The sequence below is a fragment of the Temnothorax curvispinosus genome, unplaced genomic scaffold, assembly GCF_003070985.1.
Source record: "Temnothorax curvispinosus isolate PA1 unplaced genomic scaffold, ASM307098v1 QBEX01012432.1, whole genome shotgun sequence".
Classification (NCBI taxonomy): Eukaryota; Metazoa; Arthropoda; class Insecta; order Hymenoptera; family Formicidae; genus Temnothorax; species Temnothorax curvispinosus.
Window position 1 is genome coordinate 18,229 of NW_020222212.1, and position 22,928 is coordinate 41,156.

A 22,928-nucleotide genomic window follows, 5' to 3' on the forward strand; every position below is an offset into this window, starting at 1 on the left:
GTTCTTGTTCTAGTCTTAAAAATTTTGTTCTGAGTTGTTCTACGCGGTTAGAAATATGTTCTAGATCGACAGTTTTGTAAGTCATTTTGTTTACGAATAAATAGCCTAAAACTGTTATTTTTAAAATTTTTCTTTTTTCAATAACTCTTGAAGTTTTTAACCAATCGAACTAATACTTTGGAACAATGTTTGGAACAACTAGAACAATCTGTAGTGATAAAAAAAATTTCAATTTTTGAAAAAAGGGGGGCCAGCCAAAAAAATTGTTTTTTTTATTTTATTAAAAAACTGTTGAGAATTAAGGAATATCGTTTTGGAACAATGTAGTACAAAGTCAGAACAACCTGGAACAACTTTCAAAAATATGAATTTCAAAAAAAGGGGGGCTAACTTCATACACTCTAAGAACTGCGCGCGTGATAATTGATAATGCTGTTGACGTGTCGCATCAGCGTACGTGTGACGAAATAACGACGGAAAAACGGTGACCAGCGCTTATAAAAGTGAAAAATTGTCCCGTGCGTGTTTCTGAAGCGGCCAAAATTATACGCACGTCCAAAAAATCTTTCAACGATGTTCGATCGATTATACCTCGATAGACTTCCATATATTGCAAGGATTGAGAATCAGCAAAATAACTGTACCGGTAAATTGGTAAAATAATTTGAGAATGGACAACGTTGAAAAGATTCCGTGGCTTGTGCGGTGGCCGTGAGATGGTCGTAATTAGTAATGGTAACAAATACAAGATACCTCGATACATACCATGTGAATACCACGATTGGGGTCCGCCGTAAAATGCGGAGATACTGGCGCGGCTCCAGGTGCCCAACCTGGTGCCGAGCCGGTTAAAGGTGGTGGCGAACTGACGGGCGTAGATGGATTACTGCTATAACTGGATACTGATTGGTCCGTGGGATAAATCTGTGAAAAACATCGCGATAACGACACGTTGTGACATAACATTACGAAGTACGATCGTCCGAATCATCCGCGAAGTAACGTCATAAAATAAAATGTATCTGAACGTCGCTATAAATATTACATTAGATTTCGAAAATGTCTCTAAGTGTTACATAAATTGTTCAGATCATCCAACTATTCGTTTCATCTCTAACGAATAATATAAATTATTTTATAACGTTTTGTCTCTGTTAAATATTTTTTTACTCTGTAAGCGTAAAAAAATTTGATGACTTGACGACCGAGAACATACTCGGGTGCTCACGACGGATGCGAGGGTCTTGCCGAGGGTGTCCTCCGTGGTGGATTGCTGGTTCGTCGTGGGCGCAGTGTTGGGCGCGGAAGGCGCGGTCGTCGGTGCACCAGGACTATGGCTATATTGCAATGATGCCGGCGACGGCGCCCCTGTGCCGCTGTTCGCCGCGACCGCGGCACTACCCCGGAATGTCGACATTGGCGGCAGGGAAGCCGCACTGGTCACCGCCGAGCCCAGGATCGGCGCTGCAGATTCACCGTTCGGCGACATCGCCGAGTATGCCTGAAACCGCCAAGCGCAAATGGTTCGACGCTCGGTTCTTGTGGTAACCCCGTCTCGGGGCGAAGTCGTGGGAATACGCGATCGCGTCTTCAACGTTAATTATCGAACTTGCGTCAGTATGTTGGAATCTCTAGGTTCTCTGTCGTAGGAGGAATTCTAGGATTTGCAGGAGCGTCGTTCGATATATGAAACAGGAAGATAACAACATCAACGTGTCGTCGTGGTTTATTCGATGCAACAAGTCTACGCATCTCAAGCTTTATCTTCGTAGATTTTCTTTATCTTCGTCGCAGAAGGGACTTCAAGAGAGAGACTTCAGGATGTTCAGGGATTCCGCAGGATTTCAGAAGGGATGTCTTCTCTGAATGCATGTCTTCGTGCATGCGTGCGCGAAACGTTGGACTGATTTATCCCGTGTAGCTACAAACGATAAAGGTCCCCGTTACAAGAATCCCGAGTAATTTCCAGGAGCCGCTCGGCGATCTGTACGATTGCCTCAAGCGCATCTTTCTGGTCATAATGGATCGCCTCGACCAGCTTTGATATCGGATACGCCGAGCGTGGGATAGCGCTCTCTCGCACCTACTGAAACCGCTCGTAAAAGTCTAATTTTAAGCCAGTGCCGTCGCTCTATGGAGCGTAGTGTATTTATCAACAAATTAAAGTAGCTGGGGACGCCTACGGAAGACGTACACGCCGCGCGTAAAACAGTCGTCTAATCGACGCTTTTACGAAGAAGCGTAGCGACGAATATCGACGACGAAACCGTCGGATCTCGACGGATAGATAAGAAAAACTTAGAGACAGCATCTTTTCTTCGATGAACGCGCGTTCTCGGAAGATGGGTCATTAAACTGGAAGATCGTAAATGTTAAATCTTTGGTAACCGAAAGAAATCTTACCTCGCTGACGCTTGACTCCATCCTTCTTGGGCGCGTTCGCCCTAAATCGTACAACATCTTTACGACGTTTCTTGTCATATCACGTAGGCCAATAGGCCTCGCTGTAGCTACGCAAACGACAATAAAATGGTTTGTCTTACAGTCATTAAAAGTCGGGCTTTATGATCCGAGAGCGCCGGAAGTTTACGGCGCTCTATTGTACATATGATGATGATGATGTTTTAATGAAAATAAAAATAACGTCGGTGATTTCGCCATTTATCGGCGATTCCCGAAGACATCGTGACGTCATACGCCGGTAGCAGAAGCCTCCTCTCGTTGTCTCAAAGAGAGAGAGGCTGCCGGGTACGAGGTGCCACGAAGAGGAGGATTTCGTGGTAACCATGAACGGCGTAAATCAAACGAAGGCTGCACTTGACTAGAAACACGGAGTAGCGGGAGGGTCGGGGCTATATATAGACGCCAGTGAGTCATTTGACGTTACTCCGGGTACGTGGAGCACTGTCAACAGTGTCTCTCAACCATGGCGAGGCGATGAAGAGAGGAACGCCCCTCTCCTCGCGCGCACGCGACAATCAACCGGGTGGTCCGAAATAAGACAGTCAGAAGAGACCACCAGCTGGCCCGTCGGATCACGGTTGACGATGAGGATTAGAGCCGACGCCGGTTGGCCGGAGAGTAATGGCCGACCGAGGAGCGACGCGCGGCTCGTCCTCGAGACGACCTGGCACTTCGCGCGAATTCGCGAATCGCCGAGACCGTCCGCCGGTGAGATTTAGCGACGGCATTATATAGCGCGATCGGAATTTATCACGTTCCGCGGAAAGCCATCAAAATGATACGATAAATCTCCGAAAAGTTCGCGTATTTGTGGATGTTCTCGATCGAGAACGTCAAGAATCTCGCATCTCTCCCGGAATCTCGTCCGAGAAGAGTGCATTTCGAACAGCCGTCCGTCCGCTTCGACGTACAGCGACGTCGGCTAAAACGGGATAAAAGTTCGCGAATTAGCGGAATTTCCGGCCGAGCTAAATTCAGCGATCGCGACTGATCGCGTTGAAATTACCGCGTGTCAGTTCTCCGGTTCGAAAAATCGATCTTTCGTCGTCGAATTCAATTTTTATACGTCGATTACGCACTCGAGGTTTCGTTGAACCTCGTGACTTTCGGGAAAAAGAGGCCCCAACGCCACTCGGGAGGCACATCGATCTTCCGTGGCACAGAGATTAGGTCGCTCGCCCTTAGGTTTTAATCTGTCGACTTCCTCGTCGAACTCACGTGTTCTACGACAGAGAATACGGGAGAAGGAATATCGTCGTGTCTATTATCAAGTTCCAGAGACGTCGTTTTCGCGACGGCGGCACCGTAGGAACCAGCAGCCGAGTCACGCGTGATTGATCGTTTCTTCGGGTTCGGCCGCGGCATGGGGATAGTCGGGATAGAAACGAGAGAAAGGAAGAGAGTGAGGTATAGGAGAAATCACTTACCATGGGGTCGTGGGGTAGGTGCATGGGATAGGCTGGCTGCGCCAGGTGAGAGGCTGCGTATCCACTGTATGGGGGTTGGACACCACCGCCGCTACCCGTCCATGGGTCACCGGGACCGGTTCCTGTAGTATTACCATCTGCAACAAGAGAGAGGCGCGGTTTCGATCAATCGTGTGTCATTCTATCATTATTCGAATATCCGAGATCTAAATAATCGATTCTCAGATCATCCACATTCAAAAAAGGGAGATTTAAGAGAGAGAGAACGTCTCAATAATAGAGGTGCAATGATGGGGACTTTTGCGATGTTATTGAAGACGTTCCGAACGTTTCTGCCTTTTGATACAGCATCGCTCGTCATATTCGTAAAAATTTAAGTATATATTATTGACGTGTAAAATACCGATAGAACCCTCGTACATGTATCCGGGCACTTTCTACCTCATTGGAGCGGGAAATAATAAATAATAGAGCACGTGGCGTTCAGCGAGCGGAGAATGTCACGCACGTGCCCGGATAATGAGCGTCCAAATCGAGTTAAAATGCATCCTCGTGGCGTTTAATCGAATTTCCCCACTCGTCAGAGACGCCTTTTGCACTCCGCTTCATAGTGTTTGTACAATTTCGGTCGATTAACGCGGCGTTCCGCTTCGGACACGCGCCGCGCCAAACTTCCTAATCAAGCGGCGATGTCATTCCTTCCGCAGTAATTATTTCGAGAAATGAGTATCCGCGAGTATGATACAACTTCCCTGGACTTTCGCCAAGTCGAAATTTCGCGCTTTCTAACGTCTCACTCGGTCCCGGGCGTCGTTTGCGGTGAAGTCGCGCGCGCGCACACATACACACACCCCCGGTATAAGGGCCAATAGACGCGGTACCCAGCGCGGACCATTATTTCAGTTGAAAACAACAGCAATAAGCTTCGGGAACGTATTTCTTGATACTTTTGCTTGATATAATTCCCGTACCGGGCGCTCCTCGACGAGAAAACGGAAACTAAGCCAAACTACTCGGGCGTTCCTACCAACTACCGGTGTTCGATGTCTGATAAAACTTTTTCGCCCCCTCGTCGTTGGCCTCCCATTTATAAGCCATTCCGGTCAGCTACCGGGTGCCACGAGCGCCGACACGTATTTCGAAAGCGTACTTAAACTGCTACTTTTCTCATCTGATCCATAATAACGAGTCCTGCGGTGAAAACTTCGCCGATTTCATAGATCTATCATTGTGCAGATCGTCTAAAATATTTGCATATTTAAGCACGCGGAATTCTACGGATCATATGTTTCACCAATATAGCCTTTTTACAACACGCTCAAAATCCTTTTACACACACGGAAAGAATTTTCTCTTAAAATTTACCCTGAAATCATGGTAGTTGTGGGACAACACATGTACTACTAAGAATTTTATGTGAGTTATTCTGATTAATATCCACCATAATAAGAAATATTAATATCTATTTCATTAAAATATAAAATATATTTGATTAATTTTACTAAAATATATCTAGGAGAAATTTCAATAATTTTTCAAAATTTACCAATCTGCATGGTAATTTTTATCACGTTGTTTGTAAAATGTCTTGTATATTTTAAAAATTCCTTGGTTGTCAAGTTGTCCCAAGTTTGTAGTGAATTTAAGGATAAAATATAACAAAAAATTCTCTCCGTGCATAATTCAAGATTTAATAAAAAAAAATGCTGTGTTATTTTTACTTAAGATGTTAAGTTTGGTATATACAGTTTCCTACGATTTTCTGAATGAGTCTGAGGAGCTGCGACGAATATCCGTGGAGTATAGAGCGTGACGGTGTACAAGTACACCTGTCTTGCGAGATAACGATAATTTTTCAAAGATCCGTTATAATCTACGAAATAAACCGTAAACCGCAATTATAGCTCTATAAAAATAAGTTACAGCTCCGACTAATAGAGCAATTTGCGCGACACAGTAATTATTAAAGCGAATTCTGCGCGTAATTCAATCTTAGCGTAACGAATCGATATTACAGGTAGTATCGCGTAAGGGAGTGAGTCACATCAAAGCGACTTTCCGTGAGCGGCGAAAAATTATTAAAATAGCGAGACTAAGATGCGCCGTGGCGCTTCGATAAACGTTCGTTACGACAACAAAGTAGTATAAGCGCGATTCGCAGTGGCCGGTGCCGAAGCAGGCGGCGGAGAATTGCTTTTATTGGCAATATCTCGTCGACGAAGTTTCCCCGTGGATTTTTTTTTTCGACGGCGCGCCGGATATATCCGCGAAATCCAGCGACGAACTTCGACGCCCCCGCCGCGCCGCTTGAACAAATAACGAGATTGTTATTGTTTTTACGCGCGACAGGCAGAGCGGCAAATTTTACGAGCGAACGTTAAACAGTTGAATATTAGTGCGCTCGTAAAATCCCTTTTATCGTCCATTCGGATCGTTATGCGATTTCCAAATGATATATACGTACGTATACGTACGCGCGCGCCTCCATGCCGATGGCTGCTGATTTGCAGATAACGATCGATCTATCGAACCTCCCCCCTCCCCCTCGGAGATTCGCATTATCTCGTTTAATTACATTCACATCCGCTGATATCGATTATTAACAGATATAAGTCAATAATCTATTTCATAACTACTTTCATAAAATTAGTAATCTATAACGAGTCTGTTACTATGTGCTCTATTTTCGTTCTTTATCTATCATGTCTGCTTGCCCAGAGATCTCAAGGATGCAATGATTCACTTGACAAAAATCCGTTTTTTCTTATCGAAGCTACTAAAACTGAAGTATAGTATCTTTATCTTTCTTATTTTTTATATTAATGTATCTCTTGTTTTCACTTACCAATGTAATAGGAATCCGCGTAAAGGGCATTCTTCGGCGACGTGTATCTCGGCGAGTCCTGCCCGAATTCATCCGAGCCATACTGCAACAGCAAAAGCAAATATTCATTATTATAAAAATTCGTTGATCAAGCCGCGTATATGTAAGCTTAGAAAACGGAAGAAATCCTACGATTCGTTCGAGCGAGCGATTCGCGGAGTCGACGCGCTGCAACAAAACGGAAACGCCGCGCGTATAATTTTCTCGTCGCGCTGTTCTGCGAGCCGCGAAACTTTTCGTCGACTTCAGCATCGACGTTTCAGCATTTCTGGTGTAATGAGAAAAATTGCGCTGTAATTGAGACGACACGCGGACTTCACCGTCGACTATTGGGCAGACACCAGCGGCGGTCATGCATCTTCGTTTCTTGCGACACCTTTGTGCATTGTATTATAGCGCGTCTCTCCATCGATCTTACGATAGACCCCCGGTCGACTATTACGACACCGACCAACGTCGTGGCTCGTAGCGAGAACGGTCATTAATTCAGCGACGTAGACGCGCGAGAGGAACGTGCGCGCGCGCGTGCACGCTTCTAGAGAAAATCGCTATGATGGAGTCATTAAACGGCTACACGCATACACATGCGCACGGTTATCCTTGCGCAACGCGTACATCAATAAAAATCTAAGATTAGGTCGTCCTCCTCGATCCAATTAACGCTGTCAATCTTCATAGGGACGAGCAGGAGGTTTGATTTAACGATGTTCGTCGTGCCCTGGCAACGCGCGATGATTTTATTCCTCGCGAGAAAGAGCGTCGAACCTGAAACTTGTCGAAGATGCTAGTGACGATATAACGTATAACGCGTCAACTCGTATCAGCGAGATTAAGATTTGCTCGTTAGATATACAGTGCTCCAATTTTTAGAACGCGACGAAGGCCAGGGAGTAAGACGATAAATTAATTATTAGGAGCTTGTTGGGATTGGATGCTCGTTAATATAGAGCTGTACGTCGAACGTGACGTAAGACAGCGATGATAGCGCGGAAGCAGTTTCGTGCGCGATAAAGAGTCTTCGATTGTCTAATCCCGGTATTGTGCTCCAATCATTTAAATTAAATAAAGAATGAAGCAAACGGCGTTACTCAATATAACTTAATTACTCATCCATTATGGACGTCGGGACGTCTCTCCAAGTGACCAAATAGATCGGAAAAAGTTTCCTCTGAAAGAAATCGCGGACCGGAGACGGGTTATGCGGTCGCGAGTTTACATACAGAACATTCGTGCTCTCAGCTCCAAGTTATAGATTTATAGGTTGGCGCTTCTCTTTCATTTCCTTCTCCCTTTTCTTAAATCGAGGTAGATACGAAGGCTTCGATGTGGAAAAAAGGCAATGTAGAAAGATGATGCACTGAGGGTGCACGCGACAGGAACGGGATCGATCTATCGATCGTTCCGGTAGTAAGGATTACGGATACAATCGAGGGACTTCGCGTAGTCCGCATTTTTCGGTAAATTTACCATTTTATAGCTGCCGTAGTCCGTGTGGCAGACAAACATGCTGGCGGCGGGAACGTGTGCGCGCTGATTCGACGACGCACGGACTTCGTCCTCGCGCGCGGGTCACGTCATACAAGGGCGGCACATCGCACCACCACGAAGGCACGTTGATCCGGCGACGAGCTCCAGAGGAGTTGCCGCGCGAACGAGAGGAAGACGAAGCGGAAGAAGAGTAGCCGGCCAAGTAGAGAGGAACGAGAGGAAGACAGCTATCGCGCGCTACAACCCCTCGTCCCAATTTCTCTTCTCTTTCTCTCTCTTTCCTTCTCGTTTTCTCTTTCTCTCTCGTCGTGATATATGTTAAAATATTCCACGGCACTGCTACTTTACTCGCCTGCACCGCGCCGAAAACTTTCGCGCACGATGCCGGTCCTCTTCCACCCTCCCGTTCCGCTCTACCCGTCTTTCTCTCTTTCTCTCTCTCTCTCTCTCTCTCTCTCTCTCTCTCTCGTCCTGCTTTTCCGACACGTCGAAAAGTGCCGCGCGCTCGCTTCGCGCGGAGTGAGGGCGGTGGTAGGAATAAACTTCGGCCGCTAACGCGAGGACTATGGGGCGCCAGGCCGAAATTTAACGCCTTCTCCGGGCCATGAAAGAATCGTACAACTTTGCCGACGTCGGAACTTCGCAACTACGTTTTACGCGCAGAATGCCGCCCGGAGACTCTCACGATAGATCGATAATCGCGTGCGAATCCGGACTGGCAAGGGGGAGAGCGAGACTCGAGTTGAGTTGACTTGACTCGACTCGACTCAACGTGAAACAATACCGAGCAACGCGGGCGACTACGCGCGACTGTCGGCTGCGGTATCGCGCGTTCACCAGCGTCGATCGAGAACCGCGCGGCCGAGGTGGGAGCGACGCGCGACCCAATCGTGTCGTGGCGCTCGTACGGACGCGCGCGGTTCCGTGAAAGAAGCGACGCGGAGGCATCTCCTCCTCGTGATATCTCCGAGCTGTGCTGCCGCATGGCTCGCGCGATAAGCCCGTCTGTCGCGAGCGACTCGTAAACGCGCGTAAGCGCGTTCTACGAAGAGAAAAGCGCGCGTTTCCGTTCTTTATAGCGCATTCAACCGGGAGAGTCTGCTGATCGACTCCGAGGAGTCCGAGAATGAAGATGCGTTGGCGGCCAATCCGTAATCTTAACGGACACATCTCGATCGCGAACGGAAAACAGTCGTATACGCTCCTCCGTCTCTCCCTTCTCCCTTGCATTAATATGGTACAAAATGGAACAGTGATAGAGAAAGAGGAACGAACGCTATCGCTGACATACGCATGGCAAATGAAATCGTTTTCGAGAGCGTGCAACGCTGGCATCGGAGTATCTGGGAGAGATAGAGGAGTAATCGGGGCCCGATAAAAGTATCGAGTTTTATCAGCGAAACCGGTCGATAACGGCCTTACAAATAAGAACATTTCTTCAACCGGGGAAGGGAAGTCGAAACTGGTATTAATTGGATGATAAGCTGCGCTGCACGAATTTCCCATTAACTTAAATGAATTGGTTTGACACCCGCGGTCAAATATAAAACTTTCACAGTCCATTTGATACATCATGCCTTTCTCCTCTTTTTCGACCTTCGTTTTTTCTCTTATTCTTCATGGTTGTACTTTGTAACAAATAAAATCACAATAAAAAATCAACGAATTTAAATAGCGTTCAAAAATTAATCGATAAACTCTGAACAAAGCGCACGATGGAAATAACACGTTTGTTTAATAAAAAATTTACATTATTCAATGTATTTTAATGAGGAGAGGAAACAGCCTCACTTATCGTTCCATTTACACAGATTAGCGTTCAATCGCTAAGGATTTACTCGGATTTTCTCGTTAGCCGTGGATCAACGCGAAATTCGGCCGAGCGGGGAAAAATGTTTGCTAAGCGTATCGCGCGCGAGACGTCGTACGATATTCACGAGCCGACATCACTAAACGGGCCATTAAATTATTCACCGAAAACCATAACGGCCACTTTAACCCGGGCCCCGTGGAGACCCGGGGCTGGACCACGTGCGCGGACACGGCGCGAGAGACACCGCGTGGACAATAATTCACGTTTTATTTCCTCCTCGCGGCAGGAAAGGAAAGGACACGCAATGATAAAAATGTCGCCGTGGTCGCGGCGCGGCGGATCAGAAATCTTAATATGTCCCCGGTCGGATGTCCACGGCGGTCGGTCCATGGAGAGTCAGCGATTTCCAACCAATATAAATGTCCTACATTGATTTAGTTCTCCCTTCCTACCCTCCTCTCCTCGATGGGTCTTACGATCTATCGGGAGGGTGAGACGGAGAAGACGGCGGTGACCGGCGACGCGAGAGAGACTCGGACTCTGAACCGACCGAACGAAAATGTCTCTGTCAGGGAAATTAGCCTTCGAGGATCTGAAATAGGACAGAAGGGTGCAGGCACGCGCACCCTCCTTGCGAGACGGATGTTATGAAACCTTCGGAAAATTGAGCACGTGATGGCCACCTCACGTTCTCGATCAACCGTGTCGTCGTCGTCGTCGTCGTCGTTCATCCCCCACATATACTCCGGAAATTTTACATCCATAGTCGTGATTCACAACTCGCCTCGCTTGATTTAACCCTACACTAATCAATGTCACTTCGTAACTATGAGAAAAAGAATGTTATACGTCGCAAAATAAAAACTAGAAATATTATTATAATAATGGTAATTCATAAAAAGATAAAGTAATAATAATTAAGAATAATTTCGCTAATCAAAACACAACAGTTCGAGCAAATGCGCTAAAAATTCTGAAACTGACAGCCACGATTACTTTTTCTTTACACTCGCTCTTTCCTATGATCGTTATTAAGTATACACGTGGGCGGAAATGAACTGAAGGGTAATTAGACGAGACGATAAAGAGAGAGAGAGAGAGAGAGAGAGGGGAGGAGGAAGAGAAAGGAAGAGGAGGATAGGGGGATGTAAAAGGCGGAGGGTCAGTATTAACGAGATAATGGATCGCCGATTATCCCCTTATTAATTTACGTCGAGACGTTTGCCTGTCGAGAAGCGAGTAGACGAAACCAGGTGTCTCGTCGAAATAATGAATTTTTTCCTTTTTTGCTGGACCTTGGAAATTCCCACGAAGACGTCTTCTATCGTCGGACGATCTCTCACCTCGTAGAGGACGTCATGAGAACAACGTGGAAATCGATTCGATTCGATGTGGCTACTAATTTTCGATGCACAGAAACCAGATTTATTATTTTACGCCCAAGCAGACGCCTCGATAATAAATCCACGCATAATTGGCGAATCGATAAGCCTTATCGGCTGCGGAGTCGTTTATTCGCCACGCTATACGCCACTTTTTCCCCTTTGTCGGCATAATGGGTTAATGGCGGAACGTTTGTAAGAGAAAAAAAAAAGAAAAGATGCAACGGTCTTGCCAGTTAATGGGCCCCGTGTGTCGTAGATGACGGCAAGATAATTTCAGTCAACAGCCTCACGCCGGCCTCCATACACGCGTGTACGCACGCGAGCGTACGTACGGAGGCCGGCGAGCCGCGTCGCACGTGTTGGTAATCCCCCCTCACAAATTGCCGGCGTCACGCAGAAGTACAGCCGGCGATATCAGCAATAGAGAATAATTCAGACAACTCGAAGCGAAATTTGTCCAGTCGTGCGATAAGAGGTGCGTCCGTCGAGCAAATCGATAGTATGCCCCCGGCCAAGAAGATTTACTCATTCTGAATATTCGCCCCGCACTTCCATTTCTTACTTTTCGTATCGCTTAATTAACCGATATACCACAAGCCGTTTCGTTCGCTGCAAAATTATCTGATGAATTATTCGCGAGGAAATAAGATAATAAAATATTTCTCTTGTTTCTTTATCAATTTTCAAGATTAATCGCAAACTTATCTTCGACGTTCGCTATTCAATTCTGCAATTTAAAAAATTATTCGTAAGGAGTATGTTTCTATTTCGTTCGGCGTTTACACGGTTAATGACATTGTGTTGCCACCCTAACTTCTTGCGCTGTTGGCATGCTGGGTGCTCGTGCAAAATCTTAATTCGCAACGACATAGGGGCGCTCATAAGACGGCGGAGAGAAATGTGGGAACTTCGTGGCTCGATAAAAGCTGTTTAGCACGATATGGTAATGACTGTCTCTTCTTTCCTTAAATTATGCCTCTTAGTCTCCCCCATGTGCTACGGGATCGCGATGGGTTCCCATGGCGGAGAAGCGGGCGGCCGTAAAGGAAATACCCGTAGATGGAATAGGCATGTACGCGACACAGGACGACTTCCGGTTGCGCCATTTCGAACGGCTGCCAGGAATTGGAACGTCTTCTTTCCGAACGAACACTTGCACTTGTCACGAAGACGTTATACCTTGTATAATCTCTCCGAAGGCGAAACTGTATTAAACACATGCTGAATTATGCAATACCTTTGGTTACGTCACAGCAATAAAGAAACATTCATATTCATTTCTATGTGAAAAAATATCTCACAAAAGTTCTAAATATCCTAAGTTGTACTATCCTAAATATGTATTATACACAAGGCTTTCCCCTAATATATAAGGATTATATACCTACTATTAACTTTCCGTTACTCAAACACGAAAATTAGCATTACCTCTATTTTCTTAATATTATTTTACTTTAGCCATGATTTGTCTAATAAGGAAAAATTATATTAATTTAAATAACAATTTCGGGGCACTAAGAAATACTGATCTTAAATGATGTTATATCAAATCATCCTCATGCGAGAACCTATTGAGAGCTTCAATTTCACAGAATCGCACTTATCGTATCATTGCGAGCATCAAGATATCGCAACCACCGAGGGAACGACCCGGGAGAGACGAGAACTTGGGCGAAGCACGGTCACGGCAATATTTGAGATTTGTTTAGCAGACGTTATTTCATCCGTCACCCGATCGGGTGTTGTGCTGACGCCGCGGTATTAAAAAGACTTCGCATTTATCTAGTCGAAGAGAGACGATAAAAAGTCGATTTAGCGACAATTAAAATTCGCCTTATTGGCTATAGTTTTGTTGTATATTTCATGTAAAAATATTCTCTTATATTTCACGGATGCGCGATCGTGTCCCATAAATTGCGAGATTGCATGTTATTCTTGAAAACTTCTGCAACAATTTATTTGCAGAATACGTCAAAAGTTGACGTCTTCTGGTCACGCGGTTACATTGGAGGACCGTAGAGGCCATGGTTTTTGTGAGAGGATATTTTTATGCGCTACCACCGCTTCGGCACGCCATAATCGTCGGATGACTAAACGCGCAGTCGCGTGTAATTTTCGCTGAGCTGTCCCGAATATCTCCGAGACAAAGCGACTTCATTTAGATACAACGTCGTTTTTCGGATTAATCGCGGAGAGGAAATGATATGCGTTGTCATCGAGTCGGGCCAGCCAATTGTGCAAACAGAGAAAATGTGATCGAGATGTTTCATCGAAGAGAAATAACCTGAATTAAGAAGCGACTCCGTTGCTTTTACGCCGCGAACTGCTGCAACAACAAAGTATTTATGAGAAAAACAAGTTTATCTTTTTGCACGAAGGTCACAAAGATCTTAGAAAAATGACGAAACTAAAAGATAGATCGGCAAAGTAACTTGAAAAAGAAACAAGATATCGCTCCCTTATGAAATTTATATTGAAATAAAACTCTAAAACTAAAACTAATCCTAAATAAATAAAAAAATTATCGCTAAAGTTAAGATTGCCCGGAACTTTCTGAAAATAGAAATTCTTGTATCCGAATTTTCCTTTAATACGATTTCAAATGATACGAGCTCCATGCAAAGATATAAATCTCCTGAGAACAGGGCGACGATCATCGCGGACGCGTAACTGATCGGCCGGACGGTCCTCGTTCTAATTGGTGCCCACTAATTGTTAATTATCAGTAGTACCCACCCGTGGAAACCTGACGTAAGAGGCTTAAGGCAATTTACACGGCGAGGCGGACCCGTCTCCGCAAGCGTTACCAACACCGTCGCCGATCGCCGTCGGTTTACAACGTATAACACACAGGGCAGGTGTGCATATGTAATTCCGTATGGATGCCACCACCGCCAGGCAGCACCACGTGAAAAGAGACCAGAGATCCGCGGCGGTTTACATTATTTATTAGGCGTATCGTCGACGCGCGTACACACCGAGTGAGAGCTAAGATAAACGGCTGCATAATCAACAATTAGCCGGTTGATACGCGCGACGCTACGTGATAATTTTTTAACGAGCAAACGCTATCTATGTTTGCATTAGCGAGACGCGTTTTCTCGCTTTGCCCACCGTCGTCTCTATCACTTGTGTACCTTGTGCCAATTAATAATTGTGTCACTACAAAACTTGGTCACTCCGAGATCGATATACCATGATCGAATATGATCAAATTCCAAAAAGACTCGTCATTCGCCAAGAGCGAAGAAATTTATTGCATATTTTTCGCAAAAACATTTTACCACGCTCAAAAATTTACATTATAAAAATCTGAAGTTTCACGAAGCATCTTCAGATCCATCTTTCTTGAGTTTGATCATTCAAGGACAAAATACTACTAAACCATCGTAGGTAACGTAACTGTTCCTATTATTAATAGCAGAACTCGATAGCAACAGGCGACAGTTCTGTTACAAATTTAAGGAACAAAGACGCGCTAGAAGAACTCGTCGCCCGCCGACGTAGAAACAATAGTTGGCGAGGAACAATGAGAGCAGGCGAGCGAGCTGAGTTTTCTTTCTCGACTGCTATACTACGTCGACTCACTCGACGAGAATGCGACTTGAGCCCATGTAAAGTCAGACCGCCGCAAAAGGATCAAATCCGCGGAATCGGCCTCTCTCGGCGCAGCGATCACGAGCTCCGCTTGCTTCTCTCAGTATCACCCAATAGAGAATATAATACATCGAACGCGTGCGTGTCACCGCACTACCACCGCGGAAGAGAAAGAGAAAGAGCGAGAGAGAGAGAGAGGAACCGAGTCACTTCTCGAGAATGTGATTTAAGTCCTCGCATAAAAGACGACGTTGCGCAGAATTACAAGCGGCACGCAGTTCCGTCGGTCGATAGGATATGTCGACAGAAACGAAGAACCCTCCTCTCCCGCGTTTTACCGTGTAGAGAATACCGAACGATCGCCTATATCCGCGCGGCCATTCAACAGAGATGTTGCTCGGACGCGGACGTTGAGAATCGCAGCGCTTGAGATCAGCTCGCATTCCTCCATGTGACCGCGAATAACGTAGTAATGTCAAACTCGAAACAGGACGCGTACAACTATGTCATTATTACATTGTTTTACATGTATTAAATACTCAGCGGAGAAGCGCGCTAACTCCATTATATGCCCAGACTCATTCCAGATATGACTGCATTTCAAGTAGATATCGGAAATTATGGCTTTAATAATGTAGTAATTTTGTCCTGTACACAAAGCCGCAGAGAATGCGAGCTTGGAAAATCATTTCATGTCACTCTTAAGAGAGAAGAAAAATAATAGAGAAAAAAGGAGCGTATAGTCCAATTATGTGATAATTAACGCTTTTTCATGACCGACAACTCTGCCGCTAGAAGCGTTTCGTAATTACAATTGTTACTTCGGCACGTTAACTAGATGACAAAATGCTTTTCCATGTTTTTCCGAATATGGAAATATCTTCAAGGTTACTAATTGTATAAGCATCTTCCCTTCATATCATGGTTTACTCATTAAACAACGCTGTAAAAAATTTACAGGCAAAAGTTCAAAGAGCAAAAAAAAATTTTGTCGAATCGTCGTTAATTCTTACACCGTAAAGTGTAGGAAGCATGAACGAGAATTTAAGCTCATCGAAACGGCGCGGCGCGCGGCGGCGAGAAGCAAATCCGCATGAACGAGGCCAAGATTACCGTAATGGCTCGCTTTACGATTACAGTTATCAGGACGGAAATCTGCGAAAGCCCAACGTTAACTGCGGAAACCAGTCTTGAGAGGCTGCCAGCGTCGTCCTTCAAACCGAATCCTTCGTACCTTCCTACAAACGCGTCGACATTCGGAATTATCCGGTATTTAACTTCTCTACGAATTTCACGCTTGCGTTTGTTCTCCCATGCTTTATTCCTCCAAGTTTTATTTTCTTTCAACCGCTAATGGCTTCAATTAGTATTGTAAACAGGCTGTGTGGGACAAAGGACTTAAAATCTAAAGTTATCGAAATATTTGCTAAAAGGGATATAGCCGAACCGGAAGAATATCATCGTTTCTTTTTATGGGAGAACTGAAAACTTTCACAACTTCATTATTTTTACACCGTATACATAAAGTCTATTGCAAGAAAGAGAAATGAGAAAAGCGAAACTCTACAAACAAACAACACATACTCCGTTAGAATATTTCATAGATAATCTCTATGTGTTATTACATTAATTTTCTTACAGTGTGAATAATTATTATTTACCCAAGACTCGTAATTAAACAATTTCTTTACACGTATCAAGGAAATTTCCTTTTTAAAAGATCTTAAAACTCTCAACTTGAAAACACTTAGCTTCTTCTGATTTCCCAAGCCATAATTATTCAAACACCGTACGCGGTTCGACGGCAGTCATAAATCTTAACGTCGACGTTCAGATAAGGAGAATGTATCTACGATGCGCACAAAGGTATCGCAAGCACTTTAACGATCTCACGATCTAATTAATATAATTGTCCCGACGACGACGTGTATCGGAGTGTTCTCTCTCGGTTGAGAGAAAGAGCGAGCGAGCGAGCAAGCGAGCAAGCGAGCAAAAGAAAGAGAGAGAGAGAGAGAGAGAGCTGCTCCAATTTATTTGTAACTCTGGTAGTGAAATACACCTGCTAGCATTAACGACCGCAGTAATCAATTAATTCTCATTAATTGAGAGAGAGACAAGATACACACGCCGGATGAGTTATGATTGAATCGCGATAACGGGCTGTATCCGCTTACAGTAAATTAACCGGATGCTCGACCACGATGATACGTCGCTCCTCCGTCAAAAAAGAATTTTCAATTATGCACCGGTAACGGATATCGATAGCATGACATAATCTAATTCATCAGCGCCCAGCGTATTCCGGATTCCCCGGTCTGTTCGAAATTCTTTCCATCTAACATAAAACTTTGCTAACTTGTTTGATAAGACTATATTATTCGAAATAATATCCGGGTAAAAAAGAAATACGAAAACGTAAGCGGAAATGTAAATAGCAAACGGATATCGACAAGAGGCGAGAGACGGAAGATTCTTGGAATTCCGTGGAAATATTCTTTCACAGGTGGCGATGGTGGACGCGACGTTTCCCCTTCGTGTGTGTCTTTCGTATGCAACCGTGACCACCGTCTAATACGCGGCGCTGCGGCACATACTAATTAGCTCTGCGAGCGAAACGCGCCATGAATACAACTCCACGTGGAGAGAGAGACAAACATTAGACATGAGAGCGACGGTGCTTGAGGCTAGGTCGAGGCTGAACCTCGAGAGAGACACTTCCTGTCGCAACGATCGCTACCGGGACCAAATAACGTCTCGCTTTCCCTCGCTCAATTATCAAGAAGTCGTGTATCGTCGTTATATTTTCAAGATAAATTTAAAAAGTTACCCTCAGTTTCGCTATAAAATATAAAGTATGATAAGAGATACAGAGACCAACTCGAAGTCACGTACAAGAACTAAGTTAATAATTTTTTTTTTAAGATTAAAGTTAAAGGATTAAGAGTGTTTCCCCCCTATAACAGGTGCTCGAGTCGTAAACGCAATGTTCGCGGTCGAGTGGTAAATATCACGCGAATTTCAGCTGGGATATCGAAGTGCGTTCGTGGCGAGACATTGACTCGCCCTGGGATTTACGAGCCGTGAAATTTCCGACACGCGCCGGACACTCTCACAGACACGATTACGGCAACGCCGAAATCGATAGGAATTTATCGTTAGCGGTTAACGCGTCTTAGCTATTGCGATGCTATGTGATCGATGCGCGCAGCACACGCTATCCGATCGCATAATATTCACACACTGATAATCGCGAAATCAATCCGTTCTAATAAACAACGAAGATAATCAGGCCGCAAAATCTCTCCGCTTGTCGCATTGTTCCCGGCTTTAAAGGCGATCGAGAGCTCGTATATTCCCACGGTACTCCCTACACGCTCCTTTCAATTCCTCTCGTTATATTTACCCCGCTTTCCTGCCCCCCGTACTGTTTCCAATAACTGGGCGACGAGCTGAGCTGCATGATCGGACCGGTTCCGGACAGGTTGCTCGGACTGGACGTCTGAAATCGGTCCGTCGTCGCCGCTGCCGCAGCGTTCTGCAACTGCCCGAGCTGACTCGGGCTGTTCCTGTGCTGGTTGTTGCCGTTGGACGTCACCAGCGGACCGGCGCGAGAACGATTGCACGCGACCTGCAGCAGATTCGAGCCGCTCGCGAGTCGTCCCGAGCTCATCGAAACCTGCCGCACGTGCGCGTTCTCCGCGTGAACGTACCGCTGGCTGACCTGAGCACCTCGCCGTACCTTACACTGATTACTCTGACCAGCGGCCTTCGGCTCGTGGCCGGATTTCACGTCGATCCCGAAATCGCTCAGCTTGAAGTTCTGTTGATTCATTTTAAAGTCCGCGTTGTTCTTGAAGCTACGATCCATCTCGATTCCGCTCGCGGTATCGAGTAATTATTCTCTCGCCGTCGCTCTTGCTGAGCAAATAAATCCTAACTTGTAAACGGCTGTCTATCCAACCCGAATTACAAAATCGCGAGATCTTGAACATCCGCGCGTTCGTTACTGCGCGGCACTCGGCGTCGCTTGAAATGTTTTCTACGAGCGGAATTCCTCGGTGACAGCGCGTTAAGTGAAATGAGAGATGAAATTAATCGCAGATGACTGTCGCGGCGATACGTTTGACAGTTCACTGATCACGCGGCGCTCGCCGCCTTGACACAGATCCAGCGTTGATGCACGTAATCCTTCCAATCCGCGATTTGCCGACGCGACTCGTCGTCGACGGCGATATATTCCGAAACGGACACCTTTGAACGTCTTCCAATATTCGCAAGTCGAATTTTCACTCGACTGGCACGCTCCACCGTTTGGCGATCGCGCGGATTCTGTCACCGTCCAAATAGTGACCGTAGTAACGACGAAACGCCTTGCGTCGAGCGTCACGGAGCCACGCTATTTGTCACGCCACCAGATACATGAGACGACGAATTAACATTTAGTGAAACTCAAGAACTCGCTCGCGCGCGCGCGGAGTTTAATCGGAGGTTGCCGCGTTGCCGCGATCGCCGATTATTGTGGATCGGCGCAAACGTTTTGTTATACTCTTTGCTCGCTATAATCGTTAATCACTGGTGAAAGTCGCGGAGCGAAAACGAGTTTCGCGACGAAAGAATCGTCTTTGACTTTGCGTCTCGAAAAATGAAACGAAATTTTCGGCGGCTCGACAAATCGACGAAATCCATCATCGAACGACGAAATTACGCGCTTTTGACACGTTTGAGGGGCCGCAGCGAATATCGATAACGAACTATATTTATAAAACAAATCGCACTTATTCACCGTAATATCGGGACCGAAAAGTCTTCAACTAGAATTCCACGTAAATGATTCGCGTGCCAATTAAACGCGTTGAATCGCGACGCCAAGAGGAGGCGGTGCTACTATTTTTGCAAAACATATCGACCGTGTCTACACGCACTCGGTTCTCCGCGGTTCCACTTTCGCGGGCTGGTCGAATCTCGCCCGTAATATGCGGACTCACGTTGACGCGAACGCAATTGCATCACACAGTGTCATGCACGAATCTGCCACAACATATACGGTTTTCGCAGTGCAGCGTCCTCCTTGTCCGATCGGTTTGTTGCATTCTCCACATTGGGGACTTTTCTACTAATGTACGAAATTTTCAAACAGAAATTATAGCATGTACACACACACACACACACTCATAAAATGCACTCGCGCGCGAAACGTCCCACGGCGGAAACAATCGAAAGAGAGAGAGAGAGAAAGAAAGATAGAGAAAGGATTAGAAGCCAACGGCCAGCTGGTTAGCCAGTAGAGAGACGACTGGTTTTGTGTTACCCGACTCATAGGCTACACACCGCACACGGCATGGAGGAGGCTGGGGTCCAGCGCACACCCCTCCACCAGACGATACACAGAGCAAGTGTGCTTACTCCCCCCTTGCGGTACGTACGTAGAAGTCTCTTACGCGTGTATGTGCACCGATGCACTCTCGCTCCATGTAGGCACGTTTCTCTCTCTCTCTCACTCTTTCTTTCTTTTTCTCCCGCTTCTCTCGGCCCGACCCCACAAGAGACGCTTGCAGTGTTTCGCGCGTATGCACTCCGCCGCAGACGAAATGCAAGCGTTGCACTCCGCGTGAGAGTCGAGTAACGTCTGCGCGCGAAAAAAAATCGTGGGAATTAAGATCGGGATGCTGCGCCGGAAGAAGGACAGCGATACGACTGCGCGATTTGTCACGTAATAACATAAAATTGCCTTCAATATTGCGTTTAGAATGATTAACGTGTAGAATTGCATTTTTATATTTCTGACATAAATTGTTACGATCCCTCTTGCGATGTTTCCAATATTGATCAAATTAGAACTTGCGCACGGCTCGCTATCGTTTCCTTTCATCGATTTTCGACATAATTAAACTCGGGCGCTTTCGTGATTACTGCAGAATCGAGCCGCAAAAGCTTGTATAATATATCTCGGATAATATTTAATAGCGCAACGTTCACTCGATAATAATGTAGATCATAGAAAAGTGTAAGCCGAATCGGATATTGATTCGAGGGGGCGAGCGGTTGTTTACAACGGTTGCCTATCTGCCCCTCGTTTCACGCCGGATCATTAATCGTGGATCGGCGCGATATCTTAATCGCCTATTACTTTCCGTTTCATTTTTTTTACAAGGGGTCAAATACCTCGGCGCGGCATCGGAGCATTATTTCCAAGCCATCGGCCGTAATGCGATACTATCGATTTAGTATTTCTCGCAGTCGGCACGACTCGTTAGAATTTACGAAATATGCTTAATCTTTAATTGTTCGCTTTATCAAAAATCGAAAAAATTTGCCTATCCCTCCTGCGTTCTGCCCAACGTTGATAAACAATTTCGCAACGCTACAACTGTTCTCTTTTCTGTAAGTAAATAACTGCTAAACAGCGGATAAGAATAAAATCCATTAAACATAAATTTGGAAGAGTCGAAGAAAGCTAAAATCTTGTATTAAAATAAAAGATAAGTGAGATATATCTCACCAAAGATATACTATCGAGTTTAGAAAAGGATCGCTCGTTCAAGCGAAATCTATCGAAGAGAAAAAAGCCTTTTTGTTTCGTTAATTCGTCACTAACTCGTAAAAAAATGAACCCGCATCGCCCATTAAGCCACGACAGTACTCGATTCTCTCGAAGTTTCCAAGATGCAGCTCGGTGCATTACGCCGCTGCATCTCTCTCTCTCTCTCTCTCTCTCTCTCTCTCTCTCTCTCTCTCTTTCTCTCTCTCTCTCCATCTCTCGTCAAGCACCGCGCCGCGGGAATACAGAAATAGTTTTATCCGCGGAGGGATTTCGGGAGAAGAGGCCGAATGGAGCGAGAAGGCGGGAGAAGGCGGAAAGAGAGGAGGAAGGTGAACCGAAGAGAGAAACGACAGAAAATACGAGCGGGAGTTACGAGTTACAGCGGAAAACGGTGGATTATGTGTGTTTAACCCTCCCCGGCCCGCTCGCCCTCCTCCTTCATCGTCCCAGCTTTCGTCCCGGCCCCCCTCGTCCCGTCGCCGCCTCTACGTTCGCCGTCGCGCAAACGCGCTTCCGAAAGCCCCCGAGTTATGTTTGAGCACGAAAAGTAAACTTCGACTTCGTGGCGACGTGAGGCGCTTTGTGAGGATTAGGTGGCCGCCACTGGGTGAATCGATTCCTTTGTTCTGACTTTCGCGGCTCACGGAATCGATTCTCCGCGGGCGGAATCTACTGCTGCATCGACAGCGGCGTCAAGGTCCGACGGATCTTCGACTCGCTCTCTCGTGCGTGCGAGCGTTTAAAGAACTTGAGAGAATCGCCCGGAGAGAGAGAGATAGAAGAGATCCAGGTCGATTTTTCACAAATAATGCCGTGGAATTTGAAACGGTAACAAAGAAGATCGGGACGATCGCTTTATTGTTAGATGTAATTGTAGCTGCGTGGGATAAAAGCATCCACACGATTACTAATTGCTAATTATTTGTTCATTACAGACGAACGCGTACAAAGATGCGGGTTATTACTTTACGTCGATATATTTATCATTTATTTCGCTCATTTCAACCGTGCTTCTCTGAAAATCCGGCTCGAATATCGGTAGTAAAATAATGTAAAAATAACAACTGAGAAATGGCTGGAGCACAACAACTTCGAAGTACCTATTATTTCGGGAGATGCACGGGGGCGTTCAAGATCTCGGGAATTCGTACCGGCTTAAAAAAGACGCGAATGCGATTAAACGGATGTCCACGGCCTCCGCAATTCCAGACGCGACTCCGATCCCCGTGGCAGCTGAGCTCCTCGGCGACGTAAAGTGGAAACGCGGGGAGGTAAACCCGAGGAAAAACCAGCCCTGGTCCGACGTGCAACAGGTAGGGAAGCCAACGGC

At 45.8% G+C, this 22,928-nt stretch overlaps 1 protein-coding gene across 14 annotated transcripts in view; it reads right to left on the reverse strand.

The window, feature by feature from the left end:
- Nucleotides 1-22,928, reverse strand: part of LOC112462435 (transcription factor 12) — a 70,768-nt gene that overhangs the window by 6,813 nt on the left and 41,027 nt on the right. For 3 of the 14 annotated variants that reach the window (XM_025028213.1, XM_025028212.1, XM_025028211.1), the window contains exons 2-5: nt 6,736-6,817; nt 3,891-4,027; nt 1,217-1,501; nt 766-924 (exon numbers count right to left, since the gene is read on the reverse strand). In XM_025028213.1, coding sequence (XP_024883981.1) covers nt 766-924; nt 1,217-1,501; nt 3,891-4,027; nt 6,736-6,817 — 663 coding nt within the window. Of the gene's footprint in view, nt 1-765; nt 925-1,216; nt 1,502-3,890; nt 4,028-6,735; nt 6,818-18,460; nt 20,422-22,928 lie in introns of those variants that run through there. The other 11 variants (XM_025028209.1, XM_025028203.1, XM_025028208.1 and 8 more) reach the window with 8 other exon arrangements.